An 18,580-nucleotide genomic window follows, 5' to 3' on the forward strand; every position below is an offset into this window, starting at 1 on the left:
CACGATTGTGTAATTCCCAAAATACTGCCATTTAAACTGCAACAGCAGGATTGCGCAATAAACGAAATGCTGCCATTTAAACTGTTTAACAACAAGGGGTGGTGATGGACAGAGTTTCTGAATTAAGCAGAATACTCTCACCCAGTCAAGAGATCAGGGCTAGATCCAACACCGTTTTTTAGCTCACTGCACCATCCCAGTTCAGAACCTGGCTATATGCAAATTAGTCTGTTCCTGTCCCAGTGCATGATGGGAACAGGGCAAACCAAACTACCAAGCCAATTCTTACCCTGGGAAGGAAACAAGCTTCCGGGGACCGGTTTCTGGCATTTCAGCCGTCGTCGGCCCGGCTTGCTTGAATCCTGATGGTGCAATGAGCAAGGGACTCACATCTGAGTATACCCTTCCACGCTTAGGGTGGACAAAATATTTAACAACAAGGGGTGGTGAGGGACAGAGTTTCTGAATTAAGCAGAATACTCTCACCCAGTCAAGAGATCAGGGCCATGAGTGTGGAAGGGTATGCTCAGACATGAGTCCCTTGCTCACTGCACCATCAGGATTCAAGCAAGCCGGGCCGAAGACGGCTGTAATGCCAGCAACCGGTCCCCGGAAGCTTGTTTCCTTTCCAGTGAAGAATTGGCTTGGTAGTTTGGTCTGCCCTGTTCCCATGATGCACTGGGCCAGGGACAGACTAATTTGCATATAGCCAGGTTCTGAACTGGGATGGTGCAGTGAGCTAAAAAACGGTGATGGATCAAGCCCTGATCTGTTGACTGGGTAGGAGTGTTCTGATTAACTCAGATACTCTGTCCATCACCACCCCCTTTTTGAAATTATTTTGGCCACCATGAGTGTGGAAGGGTATGCTCAGACATGAGTCCCTTGCTCACTGCACCATCAGGATTCAAGCAAGCCGGGCCGAAGACGGCTGTAATGCCAGAAACCGGTCCCCGGAAGCTTGTTTCCTTTCCAGTGAAGAATTGGCTTGGTAGTTTGGTCTGCCCTGTTCCCATGATGCACTGGGCCAGGGACAGACTAATTTGCATATAGCCAGGTTCTGAACTGGGATGGTGCAGTGAGCTAAAAAACGGTGATGGATCAAGCCCTGATCTGTTGACTGGGTAGGAGTGTTCTGATTAACTCAGATACTCTGTCCATCACCACCCCCTTTTTGAAATTATTTTGGCCACCATGAGTGTGGAAGGGTATGCTCAGACATGAGTCCCTTGCTCACTGCACCATCAGGATTCAAGCAAGCCGGGCCGAAGACGGCTGTAATGCCAGAAACCGGTCCCCGGAAGCTTGTTTCCTTTCCAGTGAAGAATTGGCTTGGTAGTTTGGTCTGCCCTGTTCCCATGATGCACTGGGCCAGGGACAGACTAATTTGCATATAGCCAGGTTCTGAACTGGGATGGTGCAGTGACCTAAAAAACGGTGATGGATCAAGCCCTGATCTGTTGACTGGGTAGGAGTGTTCTGATTAACTCAGATACTCTGTCCATCACCACCCCCTTTTTGAAATTATTTTGGCCACCATGAGTGTGGAAGGGTATGCTCAGACATGAGTCCGTTGCTCACTGCACCATCAGGATTGAAGCAAGCCGGGCCGAAGACGGCTGTAATGCCAGAAACCGGTCCTTGGAAGCTTGTTTCCTTTCCAGTGAAGAATTGGCTTGGTAGTTTGGTCTGCCCGGTTCCCATGATGCACTGGGCCAGGGACAGACTAATTTGCATATAGCCAGGTTCTGAACTGGGATGGTGCAGTGAGCTAAAAAATGGTGATGGATCAAGCCCTGATCTGTTGACTGGGTAGGAGTGTTCTGATTAACTCAGATACTCTGTCCATCACCACCCCCTTTTTGAAATTATTTTGGCCACCATGAGTGTGGAAGGGTATGCTCAGACATGAGTCCCTTGCTCACTGCACCATCAGGATTCAAGCAAGCCGGGCCGAAGACGGCTGTAATGCCAGAAACCGGTCCCCGGAAGCTTGTTTCCTTTCCAGTGAAGAATTGGCTTGGTAGTTTGGTCTGCCCTGTTCCCATGATGCGCTGGGCCAGGGACAGACTAATTTGCATATAGCCAGGTTCTGAACTGGGATGGTGCAGTGAGCTAAAAAATGGTGATGGATCAAGCCCTGATCTGTTGACTGGGTAGGAGTGTTCTGATTAACTCAGATACTCTGTCCATCACCACCCCCTTTTTGAAGCCATTTAAACTGTGGCACCAGGAGTGCGCAATAAATTAAATATTGACATTCAAACTGCAGCAGCAGGATTGCATAATAAACTAAATACTACCATTGCAACAGCGGTAGCCGGATTGTGCAGTAACATAAATGCTGCCATTTAAACAGCGGCACCAGGATTGCGTAATAAACTAAATACTGCCATTTAAACTGCAGGTGCAGGATTACATAATTAACTAAATACTACCATTTAAACTGCGGCAGCAGGATAGCGCAATAAATGAAATACTACCATTTAAACTGGGGCAGCAGGATTGCTCAATAAACTAAATACTACCATTTAAACTGCAGCAGCAGGATTGCGTAATAAACTAAATACTGCCATTTAAACTGCAGCAGCAGGATTAAGTAATACATTTGAAAGTACCATTTAAACTGGGGCAGCAGGAGGATTGTGCAATAAATTAAATACTACCATTTAAACTGGGGGATACAAAAGGGGATGATGGACGGAGCGTTTGAGCAAATCAAACACTCACCCCCAGTCAACTGATCTGGGTTTAATCCATCACCATTCTTTAGCCCACTCAGCCACCCCATTTCAGACATGGCCATATGCAAATCAGTCTGACCCTGTGCCTCATGGGAACAGTCCAGCCCAAACTGCCAAGCCATGGCTTCCATGGACCGGAAACAAGCATCCTGGGACCGGTTTCGGATTCATAATCCTCATCAGCCAGGCTATCTTGAATCCAGTGGCCAAGTGAGCAAGGGACTCACGTCTGAGCATACCCTGCCACACTTAGGGCGAACAAAGCGATACGAAAGGGGATGATGGACGGAACGTTTGAGCAAATCAAACACTCACCCCCAGTCAACTGATCTGGGTTTAATCCATCACCATTCTTTAGCCCACTCAGCCACCCCATTTCCGACATGGCCATATGCAAATCAGTCTGACCCTGTGCCTCATGGGAACAGTCCAGCCCGAACTGCCAAGCCATGTCTTCCATGGACCGGAAACAAGCATCCTGGGACCGGTTTCGGATTCATAATCCTCATCAGCCAGGCTATCTTGAATCCAGTGGCCAAGTGAGCAAGGGACTCACGTCTGAGCATACCCTGCCACACTTAGGACTAACAAAGCGATAGAAAAGGGGATGATGGACGGAGCGTTTGAGCAAATCAAACACTCACCCCCAGTCAACTGATCTGGGTTTAATCCATCACCATTCTTTAGCCCACTCAGCCACCCCATTTCAGACATGGCCATATGCAAATCAGTCTGACCCTGTGCCTCATGGGAACAGTCCAGCCCGAACTGCCAAGCCATGTCTTCCATGGACCGGAAACAAGCATCCTGGGACCGGTTTCGGATTCATAATCCTCATCAGCCATGCTATCTTGAATCCAGTGGCCAAGTGAGCAAGGGACTCACGTCTGAGCATACCCTGCCACACTTAGGGCAAACAAAGAGATACAAAAGGGGATGATGGACGGAGCGTTTGAGCAAATCAAACACCATTTAAACTGGGGCAAAAACAACAGGTGATGGACAGAATGCAAAACATTGTCATACATTCACCCCAGTACAGAGATCTGGGCCTAAATCCATCGTTTTTTTGCACTCCACACCACCCCAGGTCAGACATGGCCATATGCAAATCAGCCTTGACCCTGTGCCTCATGGGAACAGTCCAGCACGAACTGCCAAGCCATGTCTTTCCTGGACCAGAATCAAGCTTCCAAGGACCGGTTTCTGGCTATCAGCCGTCATCAGCCTGGATAGCTTGACTCCAGTAGTGTGGAGAGCATGGGACTCACGTCTGAGCATACCCATCACACTCAGGGCGACAAAGGCAAAAACAACAAATGATGGACAGAATGCAGAACATAGTCATACATTCACCCCAGTACAGAGATCTGGGCCTAAATCCATCATTTATTTGCACTCCACACCACCCCAGTTCAGACATGGCCATATGCAAATCAGCCTTGACCCTGTGCCTCATGGGAACAGTCCAGCCCGAACTGCCAAGCCATGTCTTTCCTGGACCGGAATCAAATGGATTTAGGCCCAGATCTCTGGACTGGGGTGAATGTATGACATTGTTCTGCATTCTGTCCATCAACTGTTGGTTTTGCATTTGTCACCCCGAGTGGGATGGGTATTCTCAGACGTGAGTCCCATGCTCTCCACACCACTGGAGTCAAGCTATCCTGGCTGAAGACGGCTGATAGCCAGAAACCGGTCCTAGGATGCTTGATTCCGGTCCAGGAAAGACATGGCTTGGCAGTTCGGGCTGGACTGCTCCAATGAGGCACAGGGTCAAGGCCGATTTGCATATGGCCATGTCTGAACAGGGGTGGTGTGGAGTGCAAAAAAACGATGGATTTAGGCCCAGATCTCTGGACTGGGGTGAATGTATGACATTGTTCTGCATTCTGTCCATCAACTGTTGGTTTTGCATTTGTCACCCCGAGTGGGATGGGTATGCTCAGACGTGAGTCCCATGCTCTCCACACCACTGGAGTCAAGCTATCCCGGCTGAAGACGGCTGATAGCCAGAAACCGGTCCTAGGATGCTTGATTCCGGTCCAGGAAAGACATGGCTTGGCAGTTCGGGCTGGACTGTTCCCATGAGGCACAGGGTCAAGGCTGATTTGCATATGGCCATGTCTGAACTGGGGTGGTGTGGAGTGCAAAAAAACGATGGATTTAGGCCCAGATCTCTGGACTGGGGTGAATGTATGACATTGTTCTGCATTCTGTCCATCAACTGTTGGTTTTACCATTTAAACTGGGGCAGCAGGATTGCACAACAAACTAATTACTACCATTTAAACTGCGGCAGCATGATTGAGCAATAAACAAAATACTACAATTTAAACTGCTCTCCACACCACTGGAGTCAAGCTATCCTGGCTGAAGACGGCTGATAGCCAGAAACCGGTCCTAGGATGCTTGATTCCAGTCCAGGAAAGACATGGCTTAGCAGTTCGGGCTGGACTGTTCCCATGAGGCACAGGGTCAAGGCCGATTTGCATATGGCCAGGTCTGAAGTGGGGTGGTGTGGAGTGCAAAAAAACAATGGATTTAGGCCCAGATCTCTGGACTGGGGTGAATGTATGACATTGTTCTGCATTCTGTCCATCAACTGTTGGTTTTGCATTTGTCACCCCGAGTGGGATGGGTATGCTCAGACGTGAGTCCCATGCTCTCCACACCACTGGAGTCAAGCTATCCCGGCTGATAGCCAGAAAAAGTAAAGTAAAGTACACATTTGTAAAGCGCACAATCACCGGTAAGGGTCTCTAGGCGCTGGGGGGCCGTCGGGAAGATTAAGCGAGCTATTGCCCAGAGTCACATGGTGCTGGGCTGACCTGCCGCCGGAGCCGGGGATCGAACCGTGGTCCCCAGATTCCAGCGTCAGTCGCCCTGGCCGCGGCGCCACACCTCTTCCACCGGTCCTAGGATGCTTGATTCCGGTCCAGGAAAGACATGGCTTGGCAGTTCGGGCTGGACTGTTCCCATGAGGCACAGGGTCAAGGCTGATTTGCATATGGCCATGTCTGAACTGGGGTGGTGTGGAGTGCAAAAAAACGATGGATTTAGGCCCAGATCTCTGGACTGGGGTGAATGTATGACATTGTTCTGCATTCTGTCCATCAACTGTTGGTTTTACCATTTAAACTGGGGCAGCAGGATTGCACAACAAACTAATTACTACCATTTAAACTGCGGCAGCATGATTGAGCAATAAACAAAATACTACCATTTAAACTGCAGCAACAGGATTGCGCAATAAACAAAATACTGCCATTTAAACTGTGACCAGAATAAACAAACAATATCCCAACTGGTATTATTAAAAAGGCGATTAAACAAGTATGCATAAAGCATTACGAGAACAGAAACAAGGAGACTCAATACGTTTTTTCAAAAGTGCTCATGGCATCATATAATTAAAAGAATAGTTAGAGGTCGGAAGCAGAAGAAGCCACTCAAGAATAACTCTGCTATCCGAATCGGACCCGGGGGGATACTCCCTTACAACATACCCACGGTTGTGTCGCTAATTGGACACTGGACTGAAGCAGGCCATGGAGAGGAAGGAGGACTGATGCTTCCCTTGGACTCTCTACCCCTGTCGAGCAAGTACTATGGTTGGGTTTGGGAATAGGCACTCTGCTGAGTTGGGGTGGCGGGCAGTTCTGGGTCCGTTAAGCAGGGAGGCAGGGTGGGGGGGTGGGGCAAGGGGGAGAACGTTGAGAAGTTGTTTTTTTTTCAGTTTATAGTGGCACTGACGGTAGAACAGAGACCCGTAGAATACACAGTTCCTTACATATGTTGGTTAGGCAGCAATCCCAGATATTCACACAGCACAACCATGACAAGGGGGTCCCACCCTGACAGAACCCAAATTACAGCCCAAGAAACCCTGGTAACATCTCTGAAATTAGTCACATGGAACGTCCGTGGACTGGGCGATAAGATAAAGAGGGGTCTAGTACTGCAAGCACTGAAACGCCAAGGCCCCACATTAGCACTACTGCAGGAGACGCACCTGGTAGGGAGGCATCCAAGGCACTGGACAGATGGGGATATAAAATGACAGTACATTCCGAATTTTCCTCGTTTCCTAGGGTTCGAGAGGGACAGGAATCCTGGTGAAGAAAAACTCTCCCTTCATAGTACTCCAGACTAAGACAGAGGACCAGGGGAGGTTTGCAGCACCACATGGTCAGTGGGAGGGCAGACTCCTTAATGTGGTATCAGTATACATCCCCCCGGCGTTGCACGCGGTGGCACTCCCGGCACTAAGTGACTTCCTCCTTGCCCTGCCGGAGGGTGACCTTATCATTGGAGGGGACTTCAATGCTACAATGAACGCCGCACTGGACAAATTCCCGTCCCGATCCACACAGCTTGGCACCTCTCGCTTCCAGGGTTATAAAGAGGCAATGGGCCTAATAGATGTTTGGTGACATACACACCCCAAGACACAGCAATACACGTATCACTCAGCGGTACATAATAGTCTGTCCAGGATAGACTACTTTTTGATGTCAAACGCGACCCTACAAAACGTGACAGAGGTGGATATTAAACCGAGGGGCATCTCTGATCACTCTCCGGTGGTGATGAATTTTCATACCAACAGAAATCACGCCAAAGAATATACCCTATATATCCCGGGTACCTACAAAAGGATTTACGGGTGACCACAAAGCATTTCTTTGCAGAAAGTGTAGCCTCGGTTAGTTCGCCCTCAATAGTGTGGGAAGCATATAAGACCGTCCTCAGAGGCGAAGCGATAGCTTCTACCACAAGACATAAAAAAGAAAAACAGAGGGAACTCTCAGAGCTAGAAATAGCGCTACAGACAGCAGACACAGCACACTCAACAGACCCCACACTGGATACAGCACATACCCTGCACCTCAGACAACAACAGCACAGATCACACCTGCAGGAAAAGACGGAAGCCAGCTTGGCAGCGACGAGGCACGAAATATATGACATAGGAGACAAAGTGGGTAAACTGCTGGCATGGTTGGACAGGAGAGAGACTAGTACGACATATCCGGACTACAGAAGGGCTTCTCACGACAGACCCAGAGGACATAGTGATTACACTGGCAGACCACTTCCAGGAAGTCTACGCGCCAACATCAAGGACAACGGAGGAAGAAATAGGGGAGTTCTTAGGGAACTTAGAGATACCAACACTTACACAGGAGGCATCCCAATAATTGGAAGCACAATTTACGACCGAAGAATTACATCTAGCAATTAGCTCAATACAGTCAGGCAAATCCCTATTGAATGGTATAAACAAATGGCAGAAGCAGTGAGCCCGCCTTTGCTAGCAATGTACAACGAAAGCTTAGAGAGGGGCGAACTGCCGCTAGACCAACGGATGGAAACAATAGTCGCAATCCCAAAACCTGGTAAGCCCCAGTCTGAATGTACCTCCTACCGCCCTATATCTCTGCTAAACGCAGAGGCAAAGATTTTGGCTAACTGTTGGCCAATAGATTGTTGACTCATTTACCTCGCTTAATACACCCAGACCAATCGGGCTTTATGCCTGCTAGGAATACAGCCCTCAATCTCCGGCGCCTACACGGAGCATTGGCGAAGGCTCCATCACTTTCGGAGCCAGCAGTGATACTGTCATTAGACGTGAAGATGGCCTTCGACATAGTAGATTGGAGATACCTCTTTGTGCTCCTTCCACGTCTGGGGTTTGCCCCTATATTCTGTGTGTGGATACGGCTCCTTTACACAAAACCCATGGCTTGTGTGACAGCTAACGGACACACATCAGGCGTGATACAGTTGGCGAGGGCGATGCGTCAAGGCTGCCCCCTGTCGCCACTCCTGTTCGCACTGGTCCTAGAGCCTCTGGCAATACTGGTTAGAGAGACCCCATTGCTGAAAGGAATTCAGTAGAGGGAAGGTTGGGAAGATCGTATTTCACTCTATGCAGACGACATGTTGGTGTATTTAACAGACCCGGAATGCCCTATACCAGAACTCCTTAACATGTGCGATAATTTCGGGAAGAGATCAGGGTATACGATAAATTGGTCTAAGTCGGTCTTATATATATTACAGGGGCCGGCACGACGCCTCCCTCCTGACTGCCCACTTATAGTGACAAGTGGCTCTTTTAAGTACTTGTGTATACACATTACAAAGGACCCAACAGAAGTTTTCTCCAGGAATTTGGCGTCCCCTCTAGAGAGGCCGCAAAATGACGTGATACATTAGGCATCCCTACCCCTCACATTACTTGGAAAAGCAGCGTTGTACAAGATGATGGCCCTCCCCGGTTCCTTTATGCCCTAGATAATACGCCGTTCCCTGTCTCACCCCGTTATTTTAAACAAGTGGCTGCACAGGTGTCTTCACTTCTCTGGGGCCATAGCCCTGCACGTGTAGCACAGGCAAAACTATATAAAAGTTGGTATGACAGCGGAATAGCACTCCCTGATTTACAGCTGTATTATTGGGCAGCAGACCTTAAGGTCATTAAGCAGTGGATCCATGCGCCTCAGGACGATCCAGCATATAGGGCAGATAGAGCCCAACTGGGCGCAAATAATATGCTTGCGGTCCTGTACAACAAAAGGCAGGCAATGAAACTAGAGGGCCCTACTAAACATACGGTCACATTATGGCACACAGCGCAGACTCGCTGGGTTGAAGAGGGGTTGAAGAGGGGTTATCACTAAGCAAACACCACTCTGGGATACCAAAAACCTAGGACAGTTGAGAAACAGCAAGGGATTTGACCAGTGGGACAATATAGGCATCTCCACAGTAGGCGACTTATAGGACAAGGGGACTGTAATACTGTTCACACAACTGCAGCTACAATATGACTTAGGCCCGACCTAGACTTACAGATATACGCAAATACGACATGCGTTGCTTGCGGTCATACCACAAGATACTGACATCCCAGAACCAGCCCCATTGAAGGACCGTCTGCTCACTGAACACATGCAAAAACGAGCCACGTCCTTCACATATAGAAAGCTAATCAATAACCTGCCAGACCCGACGGTCACGCTCAGGGGAAAATGGGTGACGGAGGTGGGAGACATAGATGACTCAGAATGGCAGGAAGCCCTGGCATCGCCTAAGGAGGTGGGAATCTCTGCGAGGCTTAGGTTAGTACAACTTAAGATCCTACACCGAGTATACTACACCAGGACGACACTACATAAAATACAAAGGGCACAGCATCCATACTGCCTTAGAGGGTGCGGGGAGGAGGGATCTTTTCTACACACAATATCGGAATGTGCAGCAATAATGGGCTACTGGCGAAAGGTGCTGCGTACAATCTCACAAACGATAGTGGTATCGCTTTTACCTGAACCGCGTAGATGCCTGCTCAACATATGGGAGCCCAATGACCTCACACGCCACGGAAAAATTTGGGTCACGTTGGGACTCATGATAGCAAAACGGAATATTGCGCAGAAATGGGGGGCTGCGGAAATACCGTCACTAGCGACCTGGTGCAGAGACATGGATCTGATCATGGTCACAGAACGGACAGTGTATGCTAATTGAAAGTGCCCCCGAAAATGGACTAAAATCTGGGCAGCCTGGAATACTTATCGTGGAGACATCTGTGACCCGATACCAGAGTCTGAGGGCGATAGCTCAGACGAGGAGTGAGGGGGGGGGGGCGGGATTAGTGGGGACAGAACTACTGAAGGGGACACTAGAGAATATACGGATTGCTATTGACTTCATAACGACAATGTATTTGGATGTATATAACCTACTTACAATATATGCTTCTCTGTATACTGTCATTAGTGCCTGTTTATTGAATGAAAACAATAAAAACTGTTAAAAAAAAAAAAAAAGAATAGTTAGGCGGTTTACAGTTGTAGCAGCACTGTACGCGAAATGAATAACAAAACAACCCGAATTGGACTTGGTGCTCAGCATGTGCAGGTGACACAAAAAGTAAAGACGCAAGTGACAAATAACTAAGCAATAATTTCTCAGTTGTGTTGGTTTAATTTGGATGAGCCACACTGGGGGCTGCGCCTTTTATTGCGCTGAACGGTTGACGACGTTTCGATCCTCTTGGATTGGGATCATCTTCAGAACTGGGTTGTGATTGGTAAACAGTGCTGGAGAAATCCAGGGCGGCGTCCTTAACACTGAGAGGTTCGGGAACGCCAAGGAAGCGAGTAGTGCATTCTAGCCGGGAGGCAGGTTCGCCTAAGCGGTCACCGGTAATCCATTGGGGCCGGCGAGAGGTCCAATCTGCTCAATGATCGGTGGTGCGGGAGTGACTCTGCACTATAATAGACCAGCGATTCACATGGTAAACCGATTAGGCCGGCGAGGTACCCGATCTGTTCAGTGATCGGTGAGGGGGGAATGAATAGCACGCTGAGAGAAGCGCCATGAGGGACGACTCCCACAGGGTGCGTCTGGGTCTGGAACCAATCGGGTACCTCGCCGGCCTAATTGGGTTACCGTGTGAATCATTGATCTATTACAGTGCAGATTCACTCCTGCACCACCGATCATTAAACAGATCGGACCTCTCGCCGGCTCCATTGGATTACTGGCGACCACTCAGGCGAACCTGCCTCCCGGCCAGAATGCACTACTCGCTTCCTCGTCGATCCCGAACCTCAGTGTTACGGACGCCGCCCCGGATTTCTCCAGCACTGTTTACCAATCACAACCCAGTCCTGCAGATGATCCCATTCCAAGAGGATCGAAACGTCGTCGACCATTCAGCGCAATAAAAGGTGCAGCCCCCAGTGTGGCTCATCCAAATAAAACCAACACAACTGAGAAATTCATGCTTATTCATTTTGAGCCACATTTTCTTTATTCACTGTATATATTCAAGCACCATTCACTATAAGCCACATATGCTGACCACAATTGTCACTTGCGTCGCCACCTTTTGTGTCACCTGCACATGCTGAGCACCAAGTCCAATTCGGGTTGTTTTGTTATTCATTTCGCTTACAGTGCTGCTACAACTGTAAACCGCCTAACTATTATTTTAATTATATGATGCCATGAGCACTTTTGAAAAAACGTATTGAGTCTCCTTGCTTCTGTTCTCGTAATGCTTTATGCATACTTGTTTAATCGCCTTTTTAATAATACCAGTTGGGATATTGTTTGTTTATTCTGATTACCTACCCCAATCCCAACGTGGTTGACGGGTCATACTCCTGTAGCATTTTACAAAATGTAAACTGCGACAGCAGGATTGCGTAATAAGCTAAATTCTACCATTTAAACTGCGTCAGCAGAATTGCGTAATAAACTAAATACTGCCATTTAAACTGTGGCGCCAGGATTGCGCAATGAATACTGCCATTTAAACATACTTGCCGGTTTATCACACATTATCACAACACTCTATTATTCTGGGCATTCACTGTGTAATAACAATACACGTTGCCACAATAAACTCATTGGTTACACTCATGGTTTCCTTACAGAGAGACGTGATGGCATGGCCACTAACATCTCTCTCTTTTTTTTTTTTTATTTATCTTTCGGAAATATAACACCAGAAACAGAGCTTGTAATCATATGTTCTTTTTCCTACTGTGTCCCTGCTGTTGCAATTTCGACCTTCGGTCTTTTAAATAATTGCATAAAATTCAGTCAGTTCAGTGGTCTTACTATTACTGTCACATTTATAAAATTTAATATTTTCCGTTCCTGAGGTTCCTAGGCTACTTCCTTCGGCCGAGCGAGGTGTTGTTTATATTCCCTATTGTTTTTTTATTATTTTTTATTGTCAGATGTGACCACATAATATACGGAAAAAACATCATTTTATCCCAATAAAACCCCCCACACCCCAGCTACACATTTAAATAACATAATTTCATCGTTGGTACTGCATTTGTTACAAGGCAAACTCAATTAGTCAATACAAATTAATACACTACAAGGAGAGAGAGAAATGAAAAACACGACAAAAAAAGAGGAAACGGACAAAAAAATGTAAACCGGTCCAATAAGGACAAGCAAAGTCCATAGATTCTTAATACACACCAGAATAAAGTGCTACGTGCCTAGCCTCAACCTGTCCTTGATTCAATCCAGTCCAGTAGCGGATCCAATCTCCTAAGGCATTTCCTCTTACTCCATGTCCCCTTCCGAAAGAAGATTGCCTCCTCAAGATTACAGGTTGCCAACACCCTAGCTAGCCATTGCTGAAACATGGTGGATTACTGTCTAACCAGGCTGAGGCAATACAATAACCGTAAATGGTCATGGCAATAAAAACCAACCCCTTACCTCTTGCCAAATTCTCAGTTTTATCACAACACTATTATTCTAGGTATTCAATGTGTAATAACAATACAATTTGCCAGAATAAACACATTAGTTACACTCATGGTTTCCTTACAGAGAGATGTGATGGCATGGCCACTAACATCTCAATATTTAGACCGCAACATTAAAATTTAGCCATTTCTAATTACTTGATTTATTTGCAAACTGGGAGAGCCAAGATTCACAAAATTGTAAAAGTTGAGCTAGTCAAAACATCAATTTATATTTTGCTTTCTTCATACACATATACTTCAGGAGGAAAAAAAAGAAACTCACAGAGCACAATTGTCATACCACCCTTTGTACGTAACAACCAAGAAACTATGAGCACTGGCGCACCAATAAAAGGTTAACAAACTAGTTGCAATTTCATAACCCCGACAGAGAAGTAGTATTGGTGATGAGGCTTCAGAAAGAGTAATGCTGTTAGAACAACAACCTCTAATTCACACCCACAAAATGTCAAACTTGCAGTTCATCCCAACCTTAACTCAAAGAAGAGCAAAACACCTGTCCTCTAATTCAATAGACTAACTCCCACATGCCTGTAACTATAATATGTTCAAACTTTTCTCCAGCTGCTGCAATTATGCACCAAAAATGTAAGTGTCTAGTCATCGAGCATGCAGTCGGCTCCATACCCAACACAGTACCAAACGCTATATGCTGACATTATGCCTTCCCCAAAACAATTCTCACAGCACATAAACCATCACAACACTGCACCCTGCAAGCACCTGACTAGCCTCCATTCACACACACGCTGCTCAGCAAGGCCACCTGAACTGTGCAGCAAAACCTTTAGGCAGTCCGGAAGATGACACTGTGCATTCCAGACATCACAAAGAAGTGATGCAATGGACACACCCAGACAGGTCGTTAGTGTGAGGCCACGCAGGACATAATCATGTCCCATACAAAATACCAGTAACTTAGCACTTGAGCTGTGCCTATGTCTTTTATAAACTCTGGCCACAGATGTGCACTCTTGTGTAAGGATATGGTAATGGGGAACAATTTGCAAGAATCCTTGCTATTTATTGCACATTACACCAGGTTTACTTCAGTATTTGTATTACGCTGACAAAGCACGCTTTTGTGTTCCCGACTACTCCAAGAAAAGGGGTGGCTGTAAAGAACAGGGTTGATGTGCTGGAAAAAAACATCTATAACCATCCTGTCTGCCAGCCACTAAACCCAAGCACAAATGCTACAGGGGAACTGGTCATAAACACTGGATTTAGTGCCTTGTAACTAATGGAGCCTAGGCTGAAAAATCCACACGAACAGAAGTTTGTGCCTGACATATTGGCTGCATGTACAGGCAGCAGTTCATGTCAGGAAAAGCAGGCATCACACCTTTGGGGGTCAAATCTAAGTCGAAATGATTTTAAAACTATGCAAGAATATCAACAGAGCGTTATTTCAATAGCCAGAGGGTGCGTGCACTTGACAAGTGCCTTTCGGTGAATAATGAGAGTGCAGCTGACCAGAAAAGAACTCCCTTAACAGTCCCATCAACATAAAAGCCATGTAAATCAGTGTTAGTACAATGCCTTTACCTGCAGGAGCTATGCCCGTGTTTAGTAGCGCCAGACGTAGTCCTTGGCGTGCAGGTCGCTCTGCAGAATAGGAGCACTTCTCTATAAGAAATAAAAGCAGGATGCTTTTGTTTGCAGGATAGTTTCAGAATTATCCCCCGAGTAAAGGATGTAGTTTCTCTGAACCGGACACCGCCTGCTCACTATGGCAGAAATAAAGTGGGTGCAGCACGAAGAATTGCGAACGTCGGCGACGTAGCACAAAACGTGTGCTGTGTAGCGTTTCTGGGGATCCCCTTCCACGCCCTGGCAGCGGCAGCAATACTGATGGGGGTCGGAGGCTGCAATGAACGTTCTGTGCCAGCCTGTGCCATGCTCTGCCCCGCAGGATGGGCTGGACAGCGGTTCTGGGAACCGGTGGTCAAAATGGGTTCATTCAGTCGCTCTCAGTTAACAGGAAATATGACAAAATCCAAGTTATTCCAATAAATGTTTGTGACAATAGGTAAAAGTGAAACTGATAAAGCCCAGATCATAAGTGAAACAACGTGGGATCAAACATAAAAGTTACCAGATCAAAAGTGAAACAACGTGGGATCAAACATAAAAGTTAATAAGGTCGCCTCGCCAAAATAGGTAAACAACCGAACAGCAGGAGCACAAGTAGAAATGTGGAGGCAACTGAATGGACAGTTGCGGGACATTCTTAACAGGAACAACAAGACACTTATAAGTAATGACGGGTTGTAAGTTTCAAACTGTCTGTGAGACATTACAGCGGAGTTTGAAAACGACGCCTTGTTGGCAGAGCTGCGTGTCTAGCCTGGGGCTCCTGTCACTCTGGGGCCAGAGGGCACCGGTGCCATGCGGGCCGCACGGGCAGGAGGAGGGGCCGGGCTCACCTGGAGGGCGCCGCCGCCTCCTGGGGAAGAAGCCATGTTGGTTTTCTCCCGGCGGAGCTCGGGTGTCCCGGGGCGCTGGGGCTCCCTCCTGGCAGTGCGGGTGAGCGCTTCGGGTGCCCAACGGTCCCTTGCCGGCTGCGACTCCCGGTCCCCGCAGTTTCTGGGGCAGCGCTCGCGCCCGCCTCCTCCGCGACCTGTGCTCGCGGATCGCGTTGCAGGGCGCGCGGCTGGGGGCGGGGTCGGTCAGGTAAAGGAAGCTGGCCAGAGCCTGGCTGCAGCAGCTGGAGGTGGATTCCTGCACCAGGCACAGGGAGCGCCCCTCTGCGCGAGCAGCGGTGCCCGTAGGGGGCATGCTGCTGTCCGCACATACGGGGACCCGAGGACAGGGTGTTCCCTCGGCCGCCCTCATTTCTGTGCCGCACAAACAAGCGAAAGCCGCCTTGGAAAAGAATGTCAATTAGGAAAGCATCGCACGTGGCCCCGGGGCACCATTTTCTCCTGCTATCGTTCCATCCTAATCTGTAAGAAGGCCTTCACGTATGCGAATATGTTAAAACTGTGGCATTCCAGCTTCGGTTTGTTGAAAAGTTACACATATTCTTTCAATTTACAAAGCATGCACATGCCGAAAGTCATTCATTGCTAAACACACTTCTGTCGATGTCAAAACACCCTCATCTGAACTTCGGAGTAAAGCAAGCAGCCCTTAACAATATATATAACACACCCCATCCCTGCTAAGACCAGGCACAATCACCTGCAGTCAGTCTGCATAAAAGAACATGTATTTCTCTCTCAGGTGAAGTTCCATTTGCAGAATCCATTGTTAGCCATTATAAGTAAAAGTATACCAGAGGTACTTTTGTGTGTGCCATTACTATTTTTGTCCACCGCAAAGAACACACTGTTGGAATACGGGAGTTTTCATCCGCGGAGCCAGCGTGACTCGATCCCCTTCAGCCAATTCCTTAGATTAAGGAGAAACTGTTCCCAAATCAGAGATTTTCTTTCTCAAGCAGACATGTTGAAGGAGAAATGGGCCCTACGAGGATACCCGCACCGTCTCATTCGAGACTCTTTCAAACGTGCGAGGTACTTCGATAGGGACAGCATGTTTCAGAAGCAAAACAATGAGAAACACGAGCGTCTGGTGTGTATTACCAAGCACTCGACGATCAATAACAAGTTGCGACAAGTGGTTAATTCCCACTGGCACATCCTGAACACCAACGACCCTGAAAACCAAATAACCAAACCTATTTTTGCCTTTCGCCGCAACAAAAACCTTCGCAACCATTTGGTGCAGGGGCCTGTACAGAATTTAAGAGAACCTAAGCAGATTGGTGTATTTGGACTACCCCTGATAGAAGGTAACCATCGCTGTGGGACATGCCAATCATGTCCGCATGCCCTCACAGGCAACACCTTGAGTATCGGTAAACGCAATGTCCAACTTAAGAACATGAGCAACTGCCGGACCACCAACATAATCTATGTCATCATATACCCATCCGGGCTACACTATGTTGGTGAAACGGGGCGTGAGTGCCGAATTCGAATCGGCGAACATAAATCGAACATCCGCAATCAGAAAAGTGGGGCTCCACTTGTGGCTCATTGGATGATGGCCAATCACTCTGAGGTGGATTTGAAGTGGTCGATTCTGGAAAAGGTCCGCAGTGTCCCAGGCAAGGATGCAACCTCACTGAGAAAAAAACGAGAGGTGTATTGGATCTTCTTTTTGGACGCTGTGAACTCCGGGTTGAACGACTGGTGCCCATGGGAGAATGCTATTCTATAGAGACACCCCAACTTGATCAGGTTTGAGAACTAAATTCAAGCCTGCTGGTATGTTGGCACCTTATGACCCGCGTTGTGCCCATACACGTTGATTGGACCTCTCTATACCCTCCGTATTGATCATCCCACTCCTAAGATCTTTTGTGCTATTTTACACGTGTCCCCTGTTTTAGTTTTTCCCCCATCGTTTATTGCACCGTTTGTACATACTGCTGAAATAGAATTCTGGTCGAGGGTCGACTATCTCAGGCAGAAACTATTTAGGCTTTCGAGTTAAACAGAGTCGTCCCTCTGCTGTTCTTAGAAAAAAACATCTGGCCTTTTCATCGTTCCTTGCCGGCGGTTATTTAGCCACATCGGGCTTTACCCTGGCCGACTGCGAGTCCACTGCCGATCCTATTGGGCGATTATGTGCGCCCTTTCCAGTCTTTTTCCCCTGCCGACCGTGATTGGGCGAGTGGGTGTGTCCTCTCCCTTTTTAAATCGCGGGAGATTGGACTCTAGTTCTGCGAACAGCTGAACTCCTGTGCTTACGCCCGGATGGATTGTTGAGAAGCCCAGATAGGAGCCTTTTGTGTTCGAGGTAAGCTATTCGCCACCCTGGGCTCACTCGCGCACTCCGGGGGATACTTTATTAAATAGTTAAGATCTATCTCCCATGAGCCTGGTAAATATTGTGCTGGGCTTTTGTAATCTTCCCGAACCATGGGATTCGCTACTCTCCAGGTTTTAAGTTAAGGGGTGATTCGACCGCTCTGGGATTGCCGCCATGCCCAAGATTGAAATCTAGTGGGGGTGGCCTTAGAAGTAGTTTCAAAGGTTTCGGCTAGTGTCAGTTACCCTTTTAGCACGTTATTTTTGTTTATGTCATCGCTAGAGCCTTCAAGCGCCCGAACCTTTGATGTCCGTTTATGTTGTTTTTTTATTTGCGAAGCCGTGAACAAACTTGCGAGGAGCTGCACTTTCTACTTGCGTATAATTTTCAGAGGGTAAGTAGTAAGCAATCAAAGTTAATCCTCCTTAAAATTACAGGATAGTTGAACTCAGAATCTTGGTGCAGCCCCCGCCCACTATGTATCTTCTGTTTTCAGGCCGACCCTGGAATCCAGTTTGTGCCTTGAGACTGTGCATAGGAAGTTGTCTCCCGCCTTTACCTTCTCCGGTTTAGAAGTAAGTTTCCTGTCGAACATCGGTGCATACTCCCCACTTGTCTTGACCCCCCGATATTACCCTAGCTGGGAGTACGGCCCCTTACTTATGTTTTTCTCCAGCAGAGTCTCCT

General features: G+C 47.7%; 1 protein-coding gene across 24 annotated transcripts in view; it reads right to left on the reverse strand.

The window, feature by feature from the left end:
- Positions 1-15,741, reverse strand: part of ANK3 (ankyrin 3) — a 1,924,186-nt gene extending 1,908,445 nt beyond the window's left edge. For all 24 annotated transcript variants that reach the window (XM_078642672.1, XM_078642674.1, XM_078642664.1 and 21 more), the window contains exon 1: positions 15,499-15,741. In XM_078642672.1, the coding sequence (XP_078498798.1) occupies positions 15,499-15,534 (36 nt within the window). In that variant the 5' untranslated portion in view covers positions 15,535-15,741. The remainder of the gene's footprint in view (positions 1-15,498) is intronic.
- Between the last annotated feature and the right edge of the window lie 2,839 nt (positions 15,742-18,580).

This window comes from Lissotriton helveticus, chromosome 5_1, assembly GCF_964261635.1.
Source record: "Lissotriton helveticus chromosome 5_1, aLisHel1.1, whole genome shotgun sequence".
In the NCBI taxonomy this organism is placed as follows: domain Eukaryota; kingdom Metazoa; phylum Chordata; class Amphibia; order Caudata; family Salamandridae; genus Lissotriton; species Lissotriton helveticus.